The sequence below is a fragment of the Oryzias latipes genome, chromosome 3, assembly GCF_002234675.1.
Source record: "Oryzias latipes chromosome 3, ASM223467v1".
Classification (NCBI taxonomy): Eukaryota; Metazoa; Chordata; class Actinopteri; order Beloniformes; family Adrianichthyidae; genus Oryzias; species Oryzias latipes.
Window position 1 is genome coordinate 9,802,732 of NC_019861.2, and position 19,936 is coordinate 9,822,667.

At 40.4% G+C, this 19,936-nt stretch overlaps 1 protein-coding gene across 21 annotated transcripts in view; it reads right to left on the reverse strand.

Moving 5' to 3' along the window:
• Positions 1-19,936, reverse strand: part of madd (MAP kinase activating death domain) — a 65,540-nt gene that overhangs the window by 14,832 nt on the left and 30,772 nt on the right. For 8 of the 21 annotated variants that reach the window (XM_023952582.1, XM_023952570.1, XM_023952564.1 and 5 more), the window contains 17 exons: positions 18,647-18,764; positions 16,272-16,458; positions 15,150-15,300; positions 14,628-14,831; positions 13,321-13,371; positions 11,649-11,752; positions 9,111-9,194; positions 8,833-8,991; positions 7,812-7,932; positions 6,968-7,030; positions 5,516-5,636; positions 5,333-5,438; positions 5,143-5,253; positions 4,962-5,069; positions 4,710-4,874; positions 4,555-4,627; positions 4,296-4,402 (listed from right to left, as the gene is read on the reverse strand). In XM_023952582.1, coding sequence (XP_023808350.1) covers positions 4,296-4,402; positions 4,555-4,627; positions 4,710-4,874; positions 4,962-5,069; positions 5,143-5,253; positions 5,333-5,438; positions 5,516-5,636; positions 6,968-7,030; positions 7,812-7,932; positions 8,833-8,991; positions 9,111-9,194; positions 11,649-11,752; positions 13,321-13,371; positions 14,628-14,831; positions 15,150-15,300; positions 16,272-16,458; positions 18,647-18,764 — 2,033 coding nt within the window. The remainder of the gene's footprint in view (positions 1-4,295; positions 4,403-4,554; positions 4,628-4,709; positions 4,875-4,961; positions 5,070-5,142; positions 5,254-5,332; positions 5,439-5,515; positions 5,637-6,967; positions 7,031-7,811; positions 7,933-8,832; positions 8,992-9,110; positions 9,195-11,648; positions 11,753-13,320; positions 13,372-14,627; positions 14,832-15,149; positions 15,301-16,271; positions 16,459-18,646; positions 18,765-19,936) is intronic. The other 13 variants (XM_023952587.1, XM_023952576.1, XM_023952567.1 and 10 more) reach the window with 8 other exon arrangements.

Below are 19,936 nucleotides of genomic sequence, written 5' to 3' on the forward strand. Positions count from 1 at the left end.
CGACCGTATCCAGTTGGTCGCCCCAGCTCATGCCTGCCACCTCTCCCTGCGTAGACTCCTCTGGTAGTGGGGGGCTGGTTACCCCCAAGACCGGGTCCGCCTTGGACAGACTAGCTTGGCGCGCTAGTCTGCGTCTCAGGGTCTTGAGGGAGAGGCGCGCACAATGCTCGCAGCTAGCCGGAGATGCTAACGCGTCCTGGGCATGTTGCAGCCCCAGACATGCAGCACAGGCAGAATGGGTGTCTGCCCCGGCGATTTTGCTGCCGCATGAGCAGGCTCTAGGCAGAGGTCTGACCGTTTCCATGGCGAGGAAAGGTTCAGGCTCCATGACGACTTCGTCGACTCCGGTTGAGAGCGAAGCGCGAAAATTACTAGTATGGTGACTAGTTCTAACGGGTGCTGTTTGGAGACAGACCAACCGCGTGACCCAGACAAGCTATGTAACACCGACTAGCGTTCAGCGACCGAGTTGTTAGCTCGCTCTAGGAACAGTTAAGCTAGCTTCGGATACTACACCTGCCGTCTGAGGATGCTTCTGGGAGCGAGAAGAGGTGTTAGACTGAGGAGAGAAGATGGCGTCCGGCTCTTATAGCAGGAGGAAGTCCCGCCTCCTGAGAGCAGACGTCATCTTCTGTCTGCCAGTCAAGACTGGCGTAATGAAAAAGAGCTTCTGGGGGACAGCGCAGGGGGCGTGTCCCATAGTGAGATACCGAAACGAATGTTGAAAGAGAACATATATAGTTTATAAAAGCTACTTAGACACCACTAAAAGCAATAGAAATCATTGTCATGTGGGCGTCGTCGACCTCACCAAGATGGCGTCGCGCTCTGCCACCGTCGGCCAGGCTTCTAAAGCGGGCGTGTCTCCTCTAGCGATATAACTCATTGGCTATTACTCAGTTGTTGTTTTTTTATAAAGAGATTTTTGATAATCCTAATTTTTTTTCAGATTTTTTCTGTAGCCCAAATTATTCAGGTTATAAATTTATTCAATAAAAGTATGTGCTCTCACGTCAAACGTTCAAAACATCTCACAGATTCTCAAGATTTGAAGTGGGAGGTCACGAGCTGATTGGAGAGAATGGTTGCCATAGAAATGTTGACTAGGACCAATCGCTGCTTACTGATGTCGTCTGGCTCTAACATGACACAAATATGGCAATAGAATCGACTTCGTTTAATTGAAGTCGATTTCTTCAGGTGCCCCCACACTCACTTAGTCCAGTTCTAAAATACAGTCAATGGTTGGAACAGACAACACAGGATCGTTACTTCAGGATCTGATCTACGGCCATTTTAACATTTTTAAACACAAAAAAGGGCAATTCAGTGATTGTTTTAGAGAAAAATACTTGTACAAACTCTCCACTGTGAGCTTGTTTTGTTGTTTTTGAGAGCTACAATGTGGTCTGCATGGCCACAAACACCTAAACTGTGAGGCTGAACTGAATTCTGGGTTCTAAACTGTGAGGCTGAACTGAATTCTGGGTTGTCATTTTGACCCAGAGGTTATCAAAACAACCCAAAACAAACCAAAGAAGAAAATTATTAAGACGTCATTGACTGAAACCATTCATAATTACGCGCTGCCTCACAGACACTTAAACTGACAGAAGCCTCTTTAGTTTACAGCGATACTGTGGTAAACTACTGTGGTTCATCGGTCAGCCCACCCCTCAGTTTGCCTCTGTGAGCGCCCCAAAGCCAGCAAAGAGGCAGGACGGAGCCCATGTGATCCACCCATTCCACATTGGATCAGTTCAGGCTGAAATGCCTCAAATGTGATACTTTATCCAGAAAAATTGTCTGCTGCTGTCGGCCTTCAATAATAATTGATTTATAACCAGCAGAGTGTAGACAGTTTCTGCAGGAGTGTGTTTATGTATTTCTAAGACTCCCGTTTTTACATGTGGGTGGAACTTGGAATGTTTTTTTACAGTTTACATGTTTTGCAGACCGCATGTTTTTTACACTTTTGCAGTTGTATTTATTTAATATTTATTTCTTTATTCAATAAGAATCTCATTTTTGATAATAATTTTTCATAATAATTTTAGTAATATTTTTAATTATCTAATATAAATGTAATTTGTGATGTCCTTTATTGATGTTATATTATATAGATTATTTCTGAATGTCGTGTTGCTGCCACAGATAAATGAAATTTCGCCATTGTGGGATTAATAAAATCATCTATCTATCTATCTATCTATCTATCTATCTATCTATCTATCTATCTATCTATCTATCTATCTATCTATCTATCTATCTAACTCTTACACAGAGTCCTTTTATCAGAGTAATATAATAGTCTTAGTATAATAATAGTCTTAGTATAGTATAAATAGTCTTTAAGTTAATAGAGGCTCCATGGATCCCAGTTCACTGCAGAGATTACAACAGATTTTAAAGTAAATAATACTTTTTACTCTGTGCTTTACCTAAAATAACGAATACTAAGCTAACGAATACTACTACTAATACTAAACTAATAATAAGTCAATATAACTCTTATTTTACTACTTCACTGGTTGCATACAAAACACAATATACAAATGAAGTCTAAAATCTGTATCTAGAGTTTCATTTGTCTGCTACAAAACTATTGACTAAAGTGCATAAAACCTGAATTTGCAACATAAAACGATAAATTACACGCTAGAAAACTTTTTAAAGATTAACAACTTAAATTCTTTGCACTCGCTTTTCTAAAACACATTAAAGACCCACTCCAATAAAAAATGTGTTTTTTAACGTGTTCTTATGGGACTTTTCTGTTGATGGAGGGCCATATTAGGAAATTTACATTTATAAGTATGTTTTATTTAAATCATTGTGAATCAGTAGCAGAAGATGCATCCACTTGTAGACGACTCGATTCGTCTTCGTCTTTGTTTTCAGCCTCATTCACACCGCCATAAGCGTGTACGTTCAAGCGACCACGTCTCTGTAAAGGCGCTACGACCGTTACTACGACTGTTATCAGGCCTTAGAAGTTAAACCAGGTTGAATTTTGACCAATCAGGGACTCAGATTTGGTAGTGACGTATGGATGTCACAGACGTGCCACGCCCCTTTCAACTGTGAGTGGTGGGCATGACTAAGTAAATAGTAGAAGAAGAAAAAGAACCCCCCCTCCTCTGAGCCAGAATCTGGCTCAAAATATTGCTCGCCACTTTTGTTGCACTAGTAATATTATGTTATGTTGGGTGTGTGAGGGGCTGTAAGCTAGCGGGGAGAGCTCTCAGCAACGGGGAGGGGAAGGGGGGTGGGGTTGCTCAGTGCCAACTCCTGCTGCTCTGCAGGAACAATGTCTCAGAAAACAACAGTTATTTTTGATTTGGGTTAAAAACGGCAAAATCATAGTTAAAAGACCACAGGGAACGCTTTTACAATAGATCGGAGTGGGACTTAGAGTCACGTTTTAGAGCAAGCGAAAACAAAATTTATAATAATACATAATATTAAATAATATTAAAGTTTAAAAAATTTGTATTTTTTTTCTACAAGATTTTTTTCTTGACAAACAAAAAATCCAGGAAAAAAATTGCAAGTAAACTCTGAGAATGTAGATTATTATTAGTAAAACTAACTTTTGAAAGATCTTATAATTCAATAAGATAATCAATCAACCAAAAGAAATAGATGAACTCCGGCTATCACTGCCTGCGCAGAAGCAAGGACAACAAACGACGACGATGAAAAGGGTCCGGGTTTAGATGAAAAGTTGATTTTCTTTTGTCAATTATTAATGAAAAGTCTTTGCTTCAAGCCACCGTCTGTTACACACACACAGATCGACACATCTCCTCCTCCCACACAGTACATGAACATGAAGTCTGAGCACCACAGATGTCAGAGAAACACTTGTGTGGCAGGATGTGTCATCATTTTTGGAAAAGAAAAAAAAAATAAGCATGCGTGACAAAAACACATAAACCGGAACGACGACAACAACAAAACAGCAAAACAAAAAGAATAAAAAAGCAAATGCACAAATAAGGATTCTTCCTCTAAAGCAGAATCTTTTTGAATAAATGCTAGACGAGTTTGTGCTTTTTGTAAACAATTGATACATTAAATATCATCTGATGTTTCACAACATTAGAGGAAGACATTTCTCAATCTAAAGAAATGCTAGAAAGGCAAAAAATATTTAAAAATAATAAAACGAAAGGAGCAAACGGGTGGAAAAAAGAGGACAGGATGAGGTCTGAACCATCATGGGTGGACAGATTATCATGCCCTTTTGTGGGATGAGTGCCAGTTTCTCTGCTAAAGTACTGGCCTCTCACCTGGCTGTGCATGAATTTGAGGTTGATTCCCTCCAGCGTGACTTGAAGAAGTCCACCTTCCCCGGTCTTCATGTCCTGGACGGGGAACTCGCCGCCCAGTTCTGGACCTGATGGAAGAAAAGCTTCAAATTTGTCCCCTCCAACAACTTTTAGATTGATAAGAAATGTATTTTTGACTTTTTACCCAGCATTAATATAATAACATATAGGCATATATATAATAAATGCAAAGGATAAGCTTTGTATGCAAAGATCCCACCTGGTTTAATGCTTTGTTGCCTTGCTGCAGCTCTTTCCATGCTGTCCTTCACACAGTAGTAAAGTTCACGACACTGCAAGAAAAAAACAGACAAATTTGTAATAGAAACATCTCCCTCAAGTCTGACAAAAGTCCCAGCATGCATAGGGTCTCACCTTTTTGGTGTAAAACTTGTTGAGCTGGGTCTCTTGGCCGTTGCGTCTCCACAGACACAGCACCTTGGTCTTGGGACAGTAGGTCATGTTGATGAGCTTCTCGTACCACCAGCGCTCGTAAACGGTGCCGATGTTGCTGCGCAGGACGATGCAGTCGTCGCAGACCTGAAGGCAGAACGCAAAATGGAAACATGATCGCCCCTGCAGCCCCTTCTAGTAATAAAAAAAAAGGGGTTTTGAGATGGTTCACACCTCCATAAAAAATATGTCTCCTGTGGTGTCGGTGCCAGCATGGACAACAAAGGTTTGCTTCTTGATGTGGCGGCTTCCACTGGGCCTGGTAGACAGCTCACGGCCGTTCTACACACACAAAATGATAAATGACTAAACTAAATGTACGAATGATGCATTAAAAATGTAATCAAATATTTACCATGTTGGCCAGTTTGTCCAGTATTTCGTTGATCTCTTGGCTGTATGTGAGGCCTATGTGTGACTTGCCCATCAATCGCCTCACCTTCTTTCTGATGTCATTTTTATTCACCTAAAAACAGTGAATCCATTCAGGTGAGGTCAGAAACAAGAAGGCTATTCGGTTTCATGTGAAACTAAAACTCTCTTACTTTCAGCATTAACATGTAGGCGATCATGTTGTGCAGCAGCGTTGCAAGAAGCCTATCTTCGTCATCCTCCAGGCGCTTGCGGTCATGCTCTCCGAGCGACAAGTATCTGTGCAGAAACACAAGACGGTGCTAAGAATCTGGACGGGTTTTATGAAACAGTGGCGTGCTTCAGATGTGTCAAACCTTTCGATCATCTCCTGTGGCCCCTGGTCCATCCCCATGCCTTCACGCTCCAACATCACAGCATCTAAGTAGGCATCCTCCCAGAACTGCATCTGGTCCCAGAGGGTGGAGCGCTCCTTACCTGAAACCCCATGAGAAACAACAAAGAGCTCAGCAACAGCAGCACCATTTCAGCTCCTCCTATCCCAGCTGATTTGAAAATTCATCAAAGAGATAAATTAATGAACACATTTATGGACAAATAACTGAACTAAAAGGATAAAGGGGAGACAACAGCACTAATGGTTGATTTTCTCATTTCTCTTAAACTACGTTCACACCGCCCTGGGTCACGTGCCTTCAAGAAGCCACTTCCAATGTCCGTGTAAACGTGCGTGAACGCACATTTCAGACTTACGCGTTCCGAACTCTCTTGTTCACATGTAGTTACGTAAGTTTCTATGACTGTTTTCAGGCTCTATATTCAAAATGCGTGGCCATCGAACTAACGTTGCAAGTTAAACCAAGTTAAACTTTGACCAATCGGGTGCTCGGATTTGGTAGTGACGAGTGGATTGTGTCCCTATCAGTTCAAGGAAGTGCCAACTGTTTGTAAATTGATCATGGAGAAGATGGTTTGTGTCTGGCTGGAATTTTATGACACCAAGTCTTTTATATATTGGAATAGAGCTGTGAAAGAAAAAGTCTGGTGCAAAATTTGTGACCTTTGACACTTTGACATTTTGCACCACTCTCTTCCAGCAGTAGGTGGCGGACATGTGCTAGTAAACAGTAGAAAAAAGAAAAAAAAAGAAGCAGCCCTCCCTGCTTGTCCAGTGTGAACACCATGGGCTGAAGGCACATTAAATACCCGGTATGTGATAAAAATGAAGCTGCAGGCAGTTTCAAAGTCTCCAATAACAGACAAACATATACCTCACAGAGAAATGAAAGATATAAGCAGGACCAAAATTTAGTTGATAGGAAATTTCTTAAAGTGTGAGTATGGAATTAAACAAGGTAGTTTGGTAAAAGGGATGCTACAATTCTCAGTTTAAAACTGACCTGAATGTTATTCCATTGAACCAAATTGTGGGGAAAGTGTATCATTCCATGACTACTGCATTCCATTATGTTCATGTTGAAATGGTCAAATAATTGATTTAGTATTTATTGTTTTATTATATTACAGCTGGGTAAGTATAAGTCTTTTCTTTATTGTTCCTTGCTTATTCGCTTATTCAAAAAAGGATTTTTCTGCGTTTCTAGTTTGTTGTTGTTTCGTAATACATAACTCATATCAAACCAAAACAAAACTGTGACCCAAAGATCAAGGTTTGAACTGAATTGTGGGGAAAGTGAATTGTTGCATCCCTATTTACAAAAATAAAACCACAGAATTTCAACAGAGAGCCAGCTGAGCTGAACAAACACCAATGCACACAGGTCAAAAAGGCCAAAGGTCAGCCCTACTTAGAGAAAAGGTTTCCATTGCAGCATCCTCTAGTTGATCCCAGACGGAGCTCTTATCCCGCCCTGGAATAGTTCCCCATGAAGAGCAGCAGGAGGAAAGAAAAGCAGCAAGAGCAGGGGGGGGGTTAGGCAAAGAGGCACGTGGGTTTTATGGAACAAAACAAGAACAGGGCGAGCCCAGAGGCACACAGACACCAACAAACAGCAAGACTCAATCAATTTAGTAAAACATGAACATCGTTTTAGCCTCATCAGTTCCAAGTAAACAGTTTTAGTTTAGTGTGGAGAGGGAAGGAAGTTTCTTCATATTTTTATTTTACTTCTTGCTAAATATAAACAGCATTGGGGCATAATGCATAATGACAACCATTTTTTTATACAACCATAACTTTCAAATGCATTCCAGTTCAGCTCCATGCCTGTTCTACTCTTTAACTCTCATCTGCCTTAATTACATTTAATTCTTGTATTTTGCCAAACCTCTTCTACACAGTGATGAATACGACCTTTAAGTGCGTTCAAGTCAGAGTAAACATACATGAACCTTAGCTTCTGACTAGATGAACTCATTTTCTGAGTCATAGCTCACTACACGTCTGATTGCACTTTTTTTTATGATTATCTAAAAGTGTAGTTTGTATCATCATAAATCCAACAAACCTGGTGATACTTTTCAAATGCAAGATCAATTAGGTTATAAGGTTTTTTTTCTCATTCCAACAACCGTCAGTGTGAGTAAAGCAAAGCAGATCATTGACAGAGACAGAAGAAGTAGGTGTTTTGCAGAACACACGGGCGCCGTCTGACTATGCAAAGGGGTTTGGAAGGACGGAGCGGTGCCTACCCAGCAGGCCTTCACAAAGGTAAATCCTCATGCTGATGTCCTCCATGGGTTGTGTTGGTGGCCCTTTAACCACCGCAGGCCCGTGGTCTTTAGCACCAGGTTTCAGAGTGTGGGTCCTTCCCTGTGGAATCAGAGCAAAGCCTGTTTGCACTTCAACAGCTTGAACCAAGGATTACAAATATGCCTGGAGCTGTTAAGGAAAAGACAATACCGGCCATGGAGGAGATTCAGGATTTTAAAAGTGTTTTTTTTGCCCCATTATCTCCAAAACCCAGACGGTTTGTTTTTCTTCACAAGATTTTCTTTTTTGACAAAACTAAAATGGCAGAATTTAGGAACATAAATCTCCCCTCTCTAAAGTTATGAGCTCCAAATTGTTTTTAGATACCAGCAGGATACTTTCTGGTGGTCTGAACCATTAAGTGGCATCCTAATAAGATTTCTTTCTCTTTTATTTTTAAATGTTGTGAGTCCAATGTAACAGAACCAGGCTGCTCATTCTGAAAGGCTGAATGGGTCTGGAAGGGTGGAACAAAAAAAAACAGAATAAGAAAATGGACAGGGGGTTGAAGGTGCCTCTGTCCTTAACGCCCTTTTATGTTGAACAAGAAGAAAGATGAAGAGAACCTAGAAAGAGATCTTTCGATATCTGTGGCATTTATCAACATAGAAAAATTACAGACTCATTTTATGATTGAGTCATGTTCACCTGATTTTTCAACAATATTTGCAAAGAAGTTTGTTTCATAGTTTTTGATAACCATCTACTCACGAGGTAAGTCTACACTACAAAGTGTGAAGAAAAAGCAGAAAAGTTTGCATGTGTGCCTGAGCTGATGGACACACGCTTGAAGAATGGCCTGATTGGTTTGTTATTCAATTCTCATCTATTCCAGCCTAATTTATTGCATTTCTTATAGGTTGCTTACCCCTACTGTGGTGATATCAGCATTGATTTGAAGCGGTTTTACTTTCAAGCCCCTGTGGGTGACCCCAAAACTTTTCAGAAGGGATAACTTACAAACACAGAGCTCGTGGCTGGATTGGTTTCAATCTCACTGTCAGACAGCGTCCCCCTAGACTGAGCCAAATGAGGAGCGGTTCTTCCTCCGAGCCCGTCTCCGGCTGTGCTGCTCAGGTCACTGTCAGCTCCCAGAGTCTCTCCAGAGCTGTTGCTTATCTGCAAATGAAACAATCAGGGTAAGAACAACAGACAGGGGGACGTTTGACACGTCTACAACAGACATGACACAGATTATAATTTGTTCAAACAGGCCGTCCGGGTTGGTCGTGCCCTACCACTGTGCTAGCCTCTGAGTCCTGGCTGGTGCTTCTCGTCAGGATTGGCGGTTCTGAGCTGGTTACTGATTCTGTGTCACTCTTCTGTAAAGCCAAAGAAAGGGGGAGACAAACGTCAAAGGAGCGCATCGGTAGGGGACAACAAAACCAAACCCTTGATACTGTCACTACAAGAAGAATCAACAGCTGCAGCCTAAATACAAACAACTGAAGCCACACAAAGCCAGACGCTGGAGATCAGATTGAGACTTGTGTTGTGTTCCCACCAAATTTGATACGCGTGTCAAATTTGCATCTGCCGCCTTTCTTTTCATCTGCGTCAAATTTGCTGCTTATGCTCGTCTATAAATGTGTTCATGAACTTGACATTCCTGACGTGTGTGGGAGGAGCTACAGTCAAAAGTTTTTAGCCTCATTGTCTTCAGCAATGAGGCTAAAAAGAAGAAGACACGGATGATGTTGAGAGATCAGGTTTGTCTATTTGGAAGAGCTCTACAAAAGCATTGGTAATCACATCTCCCACATCTCACGTTTGAGTTTATGAGCTCACTCAGAAACTCTCAGTATGGTGAGGTTCACCATCTACTACAGGAGCAGCATCTGTATGACGGCGCTTTTAGAAGTACTGCCGTTACATTGAGACCCAGACTTGCTCTCCCGCATTAGTCCGATGAGGGAAAAAATAAAATAATGATAAAGTTAAAGGAACTTTGATTATTTTTGTGTTTAAAAGAGAAAAGAAAGGTATCATCAAGACAATTATTAGATTCTCTCTCAAGATGGTTTTGGACTCCACCCGCTGATGGCATCATTGAATATGAACCAAAGCTGGGTCACTGATTGGTTGATGCAATGCATCTTCCTTGCCAAGTTCAGATACTTGAACGCTGGACAGGCCTCTACGCCCAAAACACACTGCTGCCAGATTGCGTCTGAACATTGACTTACCATTGAAACTGGATGGCCCTGACGCGTGAATCGCATTCAGTGTGAAAGCAGCTTTATATCTTCTAATAAGTAGCTCCCATCAAACTGTGAACCGTTTTTTAAGTTTTTCCTGAAAAATATTTCCAAACAAGCTCAGACTCCTTTTGGCTCCACTGTCATGAACTTCAACTTTTAACATGTAAACATAGAGATTGAGGTGTAGTTTCTACATCCCTTATTTGTCATTTCTGTGGTTTCGGATTAAAAAGTAACGTATTACTGTTATTTAATTACTTTTGTTAGTAACACAAGAACGTAACAAATAACAGTTCACATTTCAGTAATTAGTTACGATTACTGGACTATAGAAACTCTCACTTAGGTTTTGTGGGCTCCGACATTTTCTCTTGGTTAAATGAAACGAAAGTTAATTTAAAAAAATGGAATTACTGGTGCAAACACGTGCGCTCAGGTTTGGGGATCGGTTAAAGTACAGACATGCCCTCACTGCTGCAGTCACGTTGCTTTCCAAACTGGCTCAAAGATGAGACAAAAAGAGATGCTGCAAGGACTCCTCTCCTCCCTGAGGAGCAGCAGGTGAGCAGCAGAGCAGAGACCCGCCCCCAGTACTGATGCGTTAGTTGTGAATGAAACGACTCTAAAGTCGGCTCTTTGGTGTGAAAGACAAGAGCCAACTCTTTCCTGGGAGTCGTCATTTTCTAAAATAATGAACCCTTTCTTACTTTGTTTTTCTCTCTAAGCTGCATATGACTGCATCTCTGGTCAATATGAGTTAGCATTCCATGCGCTCCGCAGGGGGGGTGGGGGGTAGTTTGGTAGACTCACAGCAGTGCAGAATTGTGGACAAAATGCAGACGTAGATAGAAATGTGAAACTAATTGTAATAGAAAAACCAAAGTCAGAGAAAATTAACATTGAGGCAATAAATAGTTCTTTGTGTTTTCAAGAGAAAGGCTTCATTTCAGATGTGATGAATATTGGCGGAACAAGTTCATCTCACTTTGAAAAATGTGTTGAAACTTCTGAATTCTAATGAAGCCAGGTTGTGTCTGAAACCAGGTTTCTACTTTGCACGAGGTCATTACTTTAAAAATAAAGTTAAATAAAAGACAAGAGGATTTAGTTTATGCAAACTGTTTTTCCCTTGATAATCTGTATGTAAGAGGAGAAAAAGTAAAGTAACGAGTAGTGAGATACTTTTTAAATAAGTAAAGTATTTTAATTTTGATCCAGTAACTATGTGAAGTAATTTAGTGATTTTTAGAAGTAATTTAGCCAGCTCTGGTTTAGACTTTAGATGAACAGGATGATCCACTCCTGAAGGATTATAAGGATGAAGGATATAAGACAGCATGTTTCTATACATTCTGTCTAATATTAATGATCAAATCTAATAATTATCAAAACATGTTTCATATAATCCTTTTTTATTCTGCCTTTATGCCTGAAAACTTTAAATCTATCTTGCTGTGTCATCTGCATGACTTTGTATTAAATCTTGAAACAGAAAGTTTTAGGTTTTAGATAAATATAATTTTTTTTCACATGACAACAGAACCGAGATAATGAGATGATAACCCATCCACAAACCTGGGATCCTGACGCGACACTGAGTCCACTGTCTGCACTGATCTGGGATTTCTTCTCCTCTGCATCAGCCGCCTGTGGACGGTGCTGCTTTGCTCCTTCTGCCCCTAAAAAATAAGCCTCATTCTCAGCCTGTTTTTATGAAAATCCACACTTAACCTTCTTACCTTAGAGCTGCCCCTGAACCAGCACATCACAGAAGCACAGACAGTAAGAATATAATCCTTTAACAGTGAATTAAGCCTGATCAAAGCAAAGCACACTGTGAATAAGTAGCTTAGAGATGTTTGGGAAATCATTTGGATGTCAAAGACTCTAGCACCATTAGCTCAAAGTACAGGAACAATACTACCTTTGTTATTTTTGCAAACAAGAACACTATTTCTATGACATGTGTTGACAGTTTTTTTCTTTTTTACAGAAAATATCAAGAGGCAAGCACAGTGCAGCAAAACTGGAAAACATTACAAAATCAAAGCAAAACTGCAGGGGCGCAGCAGTAAATCTCAAGTCAGTGCTGCAAATGTGGCTCAAGTTACACAAAGAATGACAAAACAGACACAGGCAGTTAGGCATGCACACAAAGTGATGGACGGTAAAGGAGACATTTTCTCTTTTGAGTGGGAACTGTTCTTCATCACCTCTCTAGGTGGAAACGTGGTGACGCATATATATATATATGCATGTTTCATTTTTTGTGGCATTTACCTTTGGCAAAAAAATAAATACATTTAAAAAATAAGTAAGTCCCTTTAAAATCTGGAGGGAAAAAAGTTTTTTTTTTTAAACGGCGACAAGGCAGCAGGGGTACATTTCAGCTCATTTCAATACAAGGGTGCAAGGGAATGAAAGTTTACATTTTTTAAGTTCCCTGTCCAAAACACCTCATTGCAATTAAGTTATGTGTTATCAATGTGTGAAAAAGGATGCTAAATTTATTCTTATGACAACTAAAAACAAAACCTTTACATTTAAGACCCACACCGATCATCACATCGGGGTTCCTACTGAACTTTAAATATGACTATGCCTTTTTTTAGCCTAAATCAGTAATTTATTCAAAATTCACCTCTTGAGTTGTGGGTGGGACCAATAGAGTGGAGTGTATTTTTTAGATCACACAAAAGCTATTTTTCAGATGAAAATCTGCTACTGATTTACAACAATTTGAATAAAGAAATACTTAGAAATGCAATTTTGAACCAAATTTGCTTTATCTATGTTCTCCATCATGCGAAAAATGCCACAAGAACATGTTAAAAACACCCAGAACACAATTTTCATCGAAGTGGGTCTTTAAAGTGTATCTTTATGAGTGTCCAATTCACAGTCCAAAGTTATACCAAAATAAACACATTTCAGTCTATTTATTATGTAGGGATCATGTCTGGTAAGCAGCTTCATATGCTTATCTGAGGAAACAGTTGTGGCTCTAACCAGCATAAATATTTCACATATTGCTTGTAGTTGAAATCAGATTATTGTTTATAAATGTCAGATATGGACTCGGACTTGAGTATATAAGCTTTTTAGGACAATTGTTTTGTTTTCTGCATAAATATGGAATCAGGTTTGAAAGGACAAAGAGATTAAGGGGGTGGAAAAAAAGGTCAGCAGGTTAACACCCCAAGAAATCTTCTGTTTCTCTCTTTTTCTGGTGTGTGCAGTCTCTTACTCTGTGGTTTTTCCATAGCTTTTTGCTTATCCTGGTGCTTGCTCCACAATTCTACCCAAGATGCATTGCAAGCAAGGAGAGAAAGACAGAGAAAGAATCAGAGAGCTGGTTGAAAAAGCATGTATGGGGTGGGTGAGCATTAAAATCAAAACAAAGCCAAAAGAAACACTGAGAAAACTGTCATTACTCAAAAAGGGTGGTTTGTAATGCTTGCATGTAGCTTTGCTTTGAGCCTGAACAAAACACCTCTATTGGATCCAGGTTTGAGTAACAGCTACTAAGGTAACATTACAACACACCAAGCGCTCCTGGTTCTGAGTCCTGGAGAACCACACAATAGTGTCCGAATAAGCTTCTTTTGAATCGGGCAAACCATTCCATGGCTTATGTTTGTCTGGCTCTCCAGAACTGGCAAAAAGAGAGAGCTGATATGGAAAAAAGCATGAGATGGGGTTGAAAGGCCAAAAGAAATTGGCCAGTGAGTGAAATTGAGCTATTGCAGAAGCCAGGATGCAAGTTTTTTAAAGCATTCTGTAGAATTGAAGGTGCAACTTTTAACAGGTAGATTGAAGGGTGCAGGTAGGAGAGGTGTGAGGGCGGTCTTATTTAGGCGGTCCCCTGTAAACAGACCCAGAACAATTTATGGAAGATTAGTAACGACAGGATTACAGATTTTCTGCTCAAGCCAGTTCTTTAGAAATCACCGGCAAAAGTACAAACTTTGCAGGGAGAAACATGTTTCTTTGCTGGGACTGTTTACTGGGGAGTGGTGCTTCCACCCTCCATGCTGAGAGCAAAAGGAGCTGCCATTTTCTTGCAGAAACCTGCAGCGAAGGCACAGACGTACACCGATCTGACCATCGATGCGCATACCTCGGGTTTCCTTTGTCCACTACAGCAGATTTTTACGTTGGAAGAACAAAACAAAGACATGCATTCAAGGTGCTAAGAGGCCGACAACAAGAGGCAACCTGACAAATGCTGAAGGGACACAAACGCGCAATCCAGGCTGAGGGGCAGAGTTATATTCCATACACTTTATTCATAGCCAATTTAAAAGGAAATTGGTTGGATTTTTTTAACTTCAATATGTTTTTCAGTTTTGAGAAATAAAAGACAGCATTTTTACTTAAAGTGTGTGGAATATAACAGCATCTGTGCAAATCTGTTAAGGACAGGTGAAGGGTTTTCTTTGAGACGACTGGAAGAAGGTTGCTAGTTGAAAGTCAATAAGCTTATAGAGGGAGGGAGGGGGGGGGGGGGGGGCATTCAGAGCACATGCAACCGGACCGGAGTGGTGTACACACCAATAGAGGCAATAAAGTTCTCCTCGTTCAGACTCCGCGTATCAAAATGGCGGGCTCCTTTGACCGTTGTGTGGTGAGGCAGCTGCAGGTGGGGAATGTTCAGGAGGCCCTGAGGTCTGGCCGTCTCCATACGACCAGAAGGACTCTCTTTACTTCCCGGGCTGCCAGCACTGTCTGTGGGGCTTCGCTTGCGCTTTTCTGGGTCTATCAAGTTCCCAAAAATTAAGCGGCCAAACACACAGTTCATCAGAATTACAGACAAAAAAAAATATATGGTTGGAGATTCATACAGAAGGAGGATTAATAAAATCAGGCAAAGCGAATTCCAGATTTAGCTATTAGTTTAGGGAGTCAAGATCTAACATGCAGCACAACTAATAATGAAAACAATGCAAAGACACAGACAAGTGTTAGCCCAACAGCAACAGTTCTAAGGTTTTCCAGCTAAACGTCTAAAATTCCCCTTCAGAATAAAATCAACTGATTGAAACAAGAACATTGTCCATCGATGTATAGCTTTACCTTTGGTTTGATAATGTGTGCGCGCTATTTCTAGAAGGCTGAAAACACTGGCCATTCCTCCAAGGCCTGCGTTGGTGTAGGATTGTTCCAAACTGGAAACTGTGCACTTCAAGATGTCCAGCATCCCCTTGTAGACCTTTCTGCTCACCTCCTGGGAATAAAACACGGCTGTAAGCTTCCATGACATGACTTTATCATACCTTCTAAACAGCAGACAGCTGCTTTAACCGTCCTGATTCACTGCAGAACATGTTCAGTAAACCCTTTAACACCGAAGCTTTAGCTCCAGGGTTGACATTCTTTCGACTACCTTCTAAACAGCAGACAGCTGCTTTAACCGTCCTGATTCACTGCAGAACATGTTCAGTAAACCCTTTAACACCGAAGCTTTAGCTCCAGGGTTGACATTCTTTCGACTACTGTAACTTTTTCCTCCATGTGTTTTTTAGGTGAGAGCTCCGCCTTTAAAGGGTTAAAGTCCCGCTCCGATCGTCTTTTGATCTAATTAAAAAGTGTTCCCAGTGGTCTTAACTATGATTATACCAATCTTAGCCAAAACAAAAATGCCTGTGTCGTTTTCTAGGACAGTTTCTGCAGAGCGGCAGAGCTGTTGCCAGGACCGTTGGGGTGGAGTAAGCCCTAACCCACTTCCTGTCATCCATCTGTTTAAAGTCTGTTCTGCTAGTTTACAGTTTTGAGCCAGATGTCAGCTCAGACGGGTGTATTTGTCTGCAAGTGGATGCATCAGAATGGAGAAGAGCCGGGAGCTTGTGGCCCGCCCATTGTATTTTTTTTTTTGTATTTTCTATGTCACACCTTTTTCAAACAACTTTTTTTTTATCTGCTTCTAAATTGCAACGATTTGAATAGAGAAATACTTAGCATTGTAATTTTAAGCTTAATTTTTTAAAATGTCCTCAATCATCAGAAAAATGTTAACATGCTTGAGATTAGCTTAAACATGGTAAAAACAAAACACACTTTTTACTGCGTGGGTATTTAAACACTGGAATGCATCATTTGGACAGCCTTTGCCAATGAAGAAACCATCTAGACAACATTTTGATTCCAATTCAAATTGTCAATATTGACAATTTTGTTACCAAACAAATAAAGCCTTACCACGTCACGTATGATCTCCTGCCGGGCGTCTTCTTCTGACTGCACAGCTCGGTTGAGTTTACTTAGAACAAAGACACGGAGCTGCTCGTTCTCCAACAATCGACGCACTTTCTTCATGTTGAGCCAGCCAACGCCCTGACCGTCAAGGACACTCTGTACCACTTCCTTTAGGAACTGCTGGTTCTCACTGAATCACAATAACACATTTTGATTCAACAGTGAAGTGTCGGGTAAATATATTATACTTTGATCAACATCATAACTTACAAATAAAACACAAAAGTTACCCCCATATTTTTCAGAGTATAAGTTGCATTTTCTGGGTTTTTGTTTTTCATAGTTTGGTTGACTGGTGTGACTGGTGGTGTGACTTCTACTCAGTTGCAACTTATGCGCTTTAAGGAAAAGAAACACACAGCAACAACTGCTACAGGTCACTGTACGTGTGGGATCAGTATTTGTTATTGACAGTAATGCAGCGGAAGAAGTGTCGCTCAGTCGTACGCCGGGCTTGGTGGAATTGTTCCTAAGTGAAATAGAGGATGAAGAATTCAATAGATTAAGTCATTTACAGAGGTATAAAGAGTTTAGTTGACTTGTTAGCATCATCTTTATGCTATGCGGGGTTATCTGAATAATGTTGTGCTAATACACTAGACTCCTTCCATGTTTCATAGAGCTAAATAATTAGGGTGTAATAATTGATCGATTAATGGATTATTTAATTTATATTCCTACGATCAAACCAGATCAATCTGTATGAGGCAAGTTATATTACTGACACATATCTGAAAATGCCACCACGCAGCGACTTAGACTCTAGTTTTTTAGAAAATTTGGCAGGTGGCGCTGTGGCAAGATTTGTGATTGGGAAAGAAAAAGTTGACATTTTATGGTGACTGGAGGAAGCTCGGTGGCAGTCTAGTGACAGGACTGTTGGGGTGGAGTAAGCCCTCACCCGTCATCCATCTGCCTGTCACTGGTCTGCCAGCGACAGGTGGATGGATTGCAGGAAGGCAGATAATTCATGAGAGGGTCTTTGAGGGCCCCAAAATCATTGAACTCCCGTTTTGGGCACTGGGGCTTTCCCCTTGCTGGGTTTCTTGGGAGGCATGGTGTCCAGAAGTTACAATGTGTGCCGCTTTTTATATACACCCGGGCAACCAGGCGGCGATATGAATGGCCGCCGTCCAGAGACATTTACACATTGTTCTATCAGAGCTGATCCTGAACCATGGATTTCGTCGTAATGCGCCTGACTCCCGCCATCTACATTCATGACCAGGCAAAGAGGTATTTAAAAGATCGGGCAGTGTCAATGCCCCCCCAATGGGTGGTGGCAGTTGTATTTGTGACTGTAGCTTTATTGGCCTAATCTATTATAAAATCATTTCAAAATAGAATCAATTAATTACATCAATATTTAAAAATACCTTTTGGATCGAGGCACGGTAGGTTTATTTTAGTATAACCTACAAACGAACAAGTGCATCACATTGGAAAAAACGTGATGTCAGTAAAAAATGATTAGTCCCATCAATCCAGTCCAATGTGTGTTTGAATTTCGCAGACATGTTAGAGATATTTATTTTGGTTATGTTAAACAAACAAACTTAAAAAAAAAAACATCAACATAAGCATTGACACTGAACAATGTCAACATAAACATTGAAAAAAAACAAAACATTAAACAAAATTAACCGAAAAAGGTGTTGGGTGAAGCCAAGGCTTATTTCCCCAACCCTGAATACAAACATCACATCTACCTACAAATTGTTAGAACCTTAAATAAGAAAAGAAAAAGGAAGAGGAGAAAACAAGAAACAAAACAAACACTTCTCAAAATTACCTCACAACCACCAGAGTTTCTCAGTCCAGAAGGTATTTTTGATATATTTTAAATTTATACATTTTCTTAAACTGAAATATGGAGCTTGCATTCTTCAGATCGTTAGATAATAAATTTCACATGTTGACCCCCTGAACAAAAATACTATTCCTTAATGCATTCTGACAACTTTCTTTTCAAACATATCTTTACCCCGAAAATCATAATTATTAACTTTTATTTCAAACACATTTAGTATTTTGGCAGGTACACATTGTTTTTTAACTTTAAAAATAAAAATTCCAGTAATAAGATCAACTAAATCCAAAAATGTAATTGCCCTTAATTGTGACCATACAGTGTGGTTGAATGTGCTAATAATGTTCTTGTTGGATTATTTTGAAGTGGAAAAACAGCACTGGGCTGAACTTTAGGAAAATCAAACTCATGGATTTGCCGTTATACTCCAGAGCAACTTATAGTCCAAATAATACTGTAACTTTTCATATTCCGAGACAAAAACTGTGCATTTTAAGACATTCTCTACCTTGTGTTGTTGACTCGACCCTGAGGCGATGGTGATTCTCTCTTCACTGTTGGACTGTGTTTAATCACTGAAGATTTCTGGTCCACAAGCGCTCGGGGAGCACGTGCACCTGGAGGAACTGACAAAATACTGTTTCTGAACCCAAAAGATAAAACAAAACTATGAACTCACCAACAAAAACAGCAAACAACAGTATAAGCGGAGTGGATTATCCAATAAAAAGGGAAATTGGTTCACAGGAGCTGTAACTCAGGAGGAGAAACTATTTTGAAAATGCTGCCTTTTTTTAAACCACGACACAAATAGGAAAGAAAGGATCTCTGTGGAGGGGACAGATGTTGTATTCAATCGGTTAAAGGTTATCTAGTGCCAACCAAACAAATAACTGAAGCAGCAACTATTTATTGTTGCAATACAGGAGCTGAAGAACAAACTAAGAGGCCCCCTTTGCTCACACAGACTTAGAGACACACACAGAGGAGTCTGAACGGTTCTTTTAGCAATGGCGTTACACATTAGTGGTATGGAAAAGGTCAGAAGGATAATGCAAACAGCACTACATCAATGACACCATGCGTGACAAAAACAATCGAGTGGATGGATGCTTTGCACAAAAGTGTTGTAACAATGAAGTGAGAAGATTTTCTTTAGAAACTCCAATGGTGCTTGAGGTTAGCTTAATCTTTAAAAAGCTATGATATTAACATTTCTAATGTGTGTGGGCAGGTTTATTTTCTCATCAGGCTCATAAGCCAATGTATTTTACATTTGGAGTTTGGTAACTTGAAGTCTCCATGAAACTAAACTTCCTAGACCTGCTTTAGGCAAAAGAAAAAATCATCAGCACATCAGGTTTGTTTCATCAAATGGTTTCATCAGTCCGTGTTAGAAAATAGTCTGCTTTTAGGGGGGGAAATTGGTGAGTCATGTGAAGCTTCAATTTGAAGTTGCACATTTTGTAGTCTAAAGAAGGGCTACCCAACTTAGGTCCTCAAGATCTACCACCTTGCATGTTTTCCAGTTCATCTTGTAGTTGGTCACCTGGATCAGGCGTGTTCAATCAACCCAAATAAGGAGACACTCATGTCAGCTAATAATCATAATTCATTCATTCATCTCCTTCCGTTTGTCCATTTCTGGGTCACGGGGCTGCCAGAGCCAATCCTGGCCACTTGTGGGGGAAGAGAGGGGGTCACCCTGGACAGGTCGCCAGTCTGTCGCAGGCTAGAGTGTCCACAATCACACCCCCACACACTCTCACATTCACACCAAGGGACAATTTAGATGAAC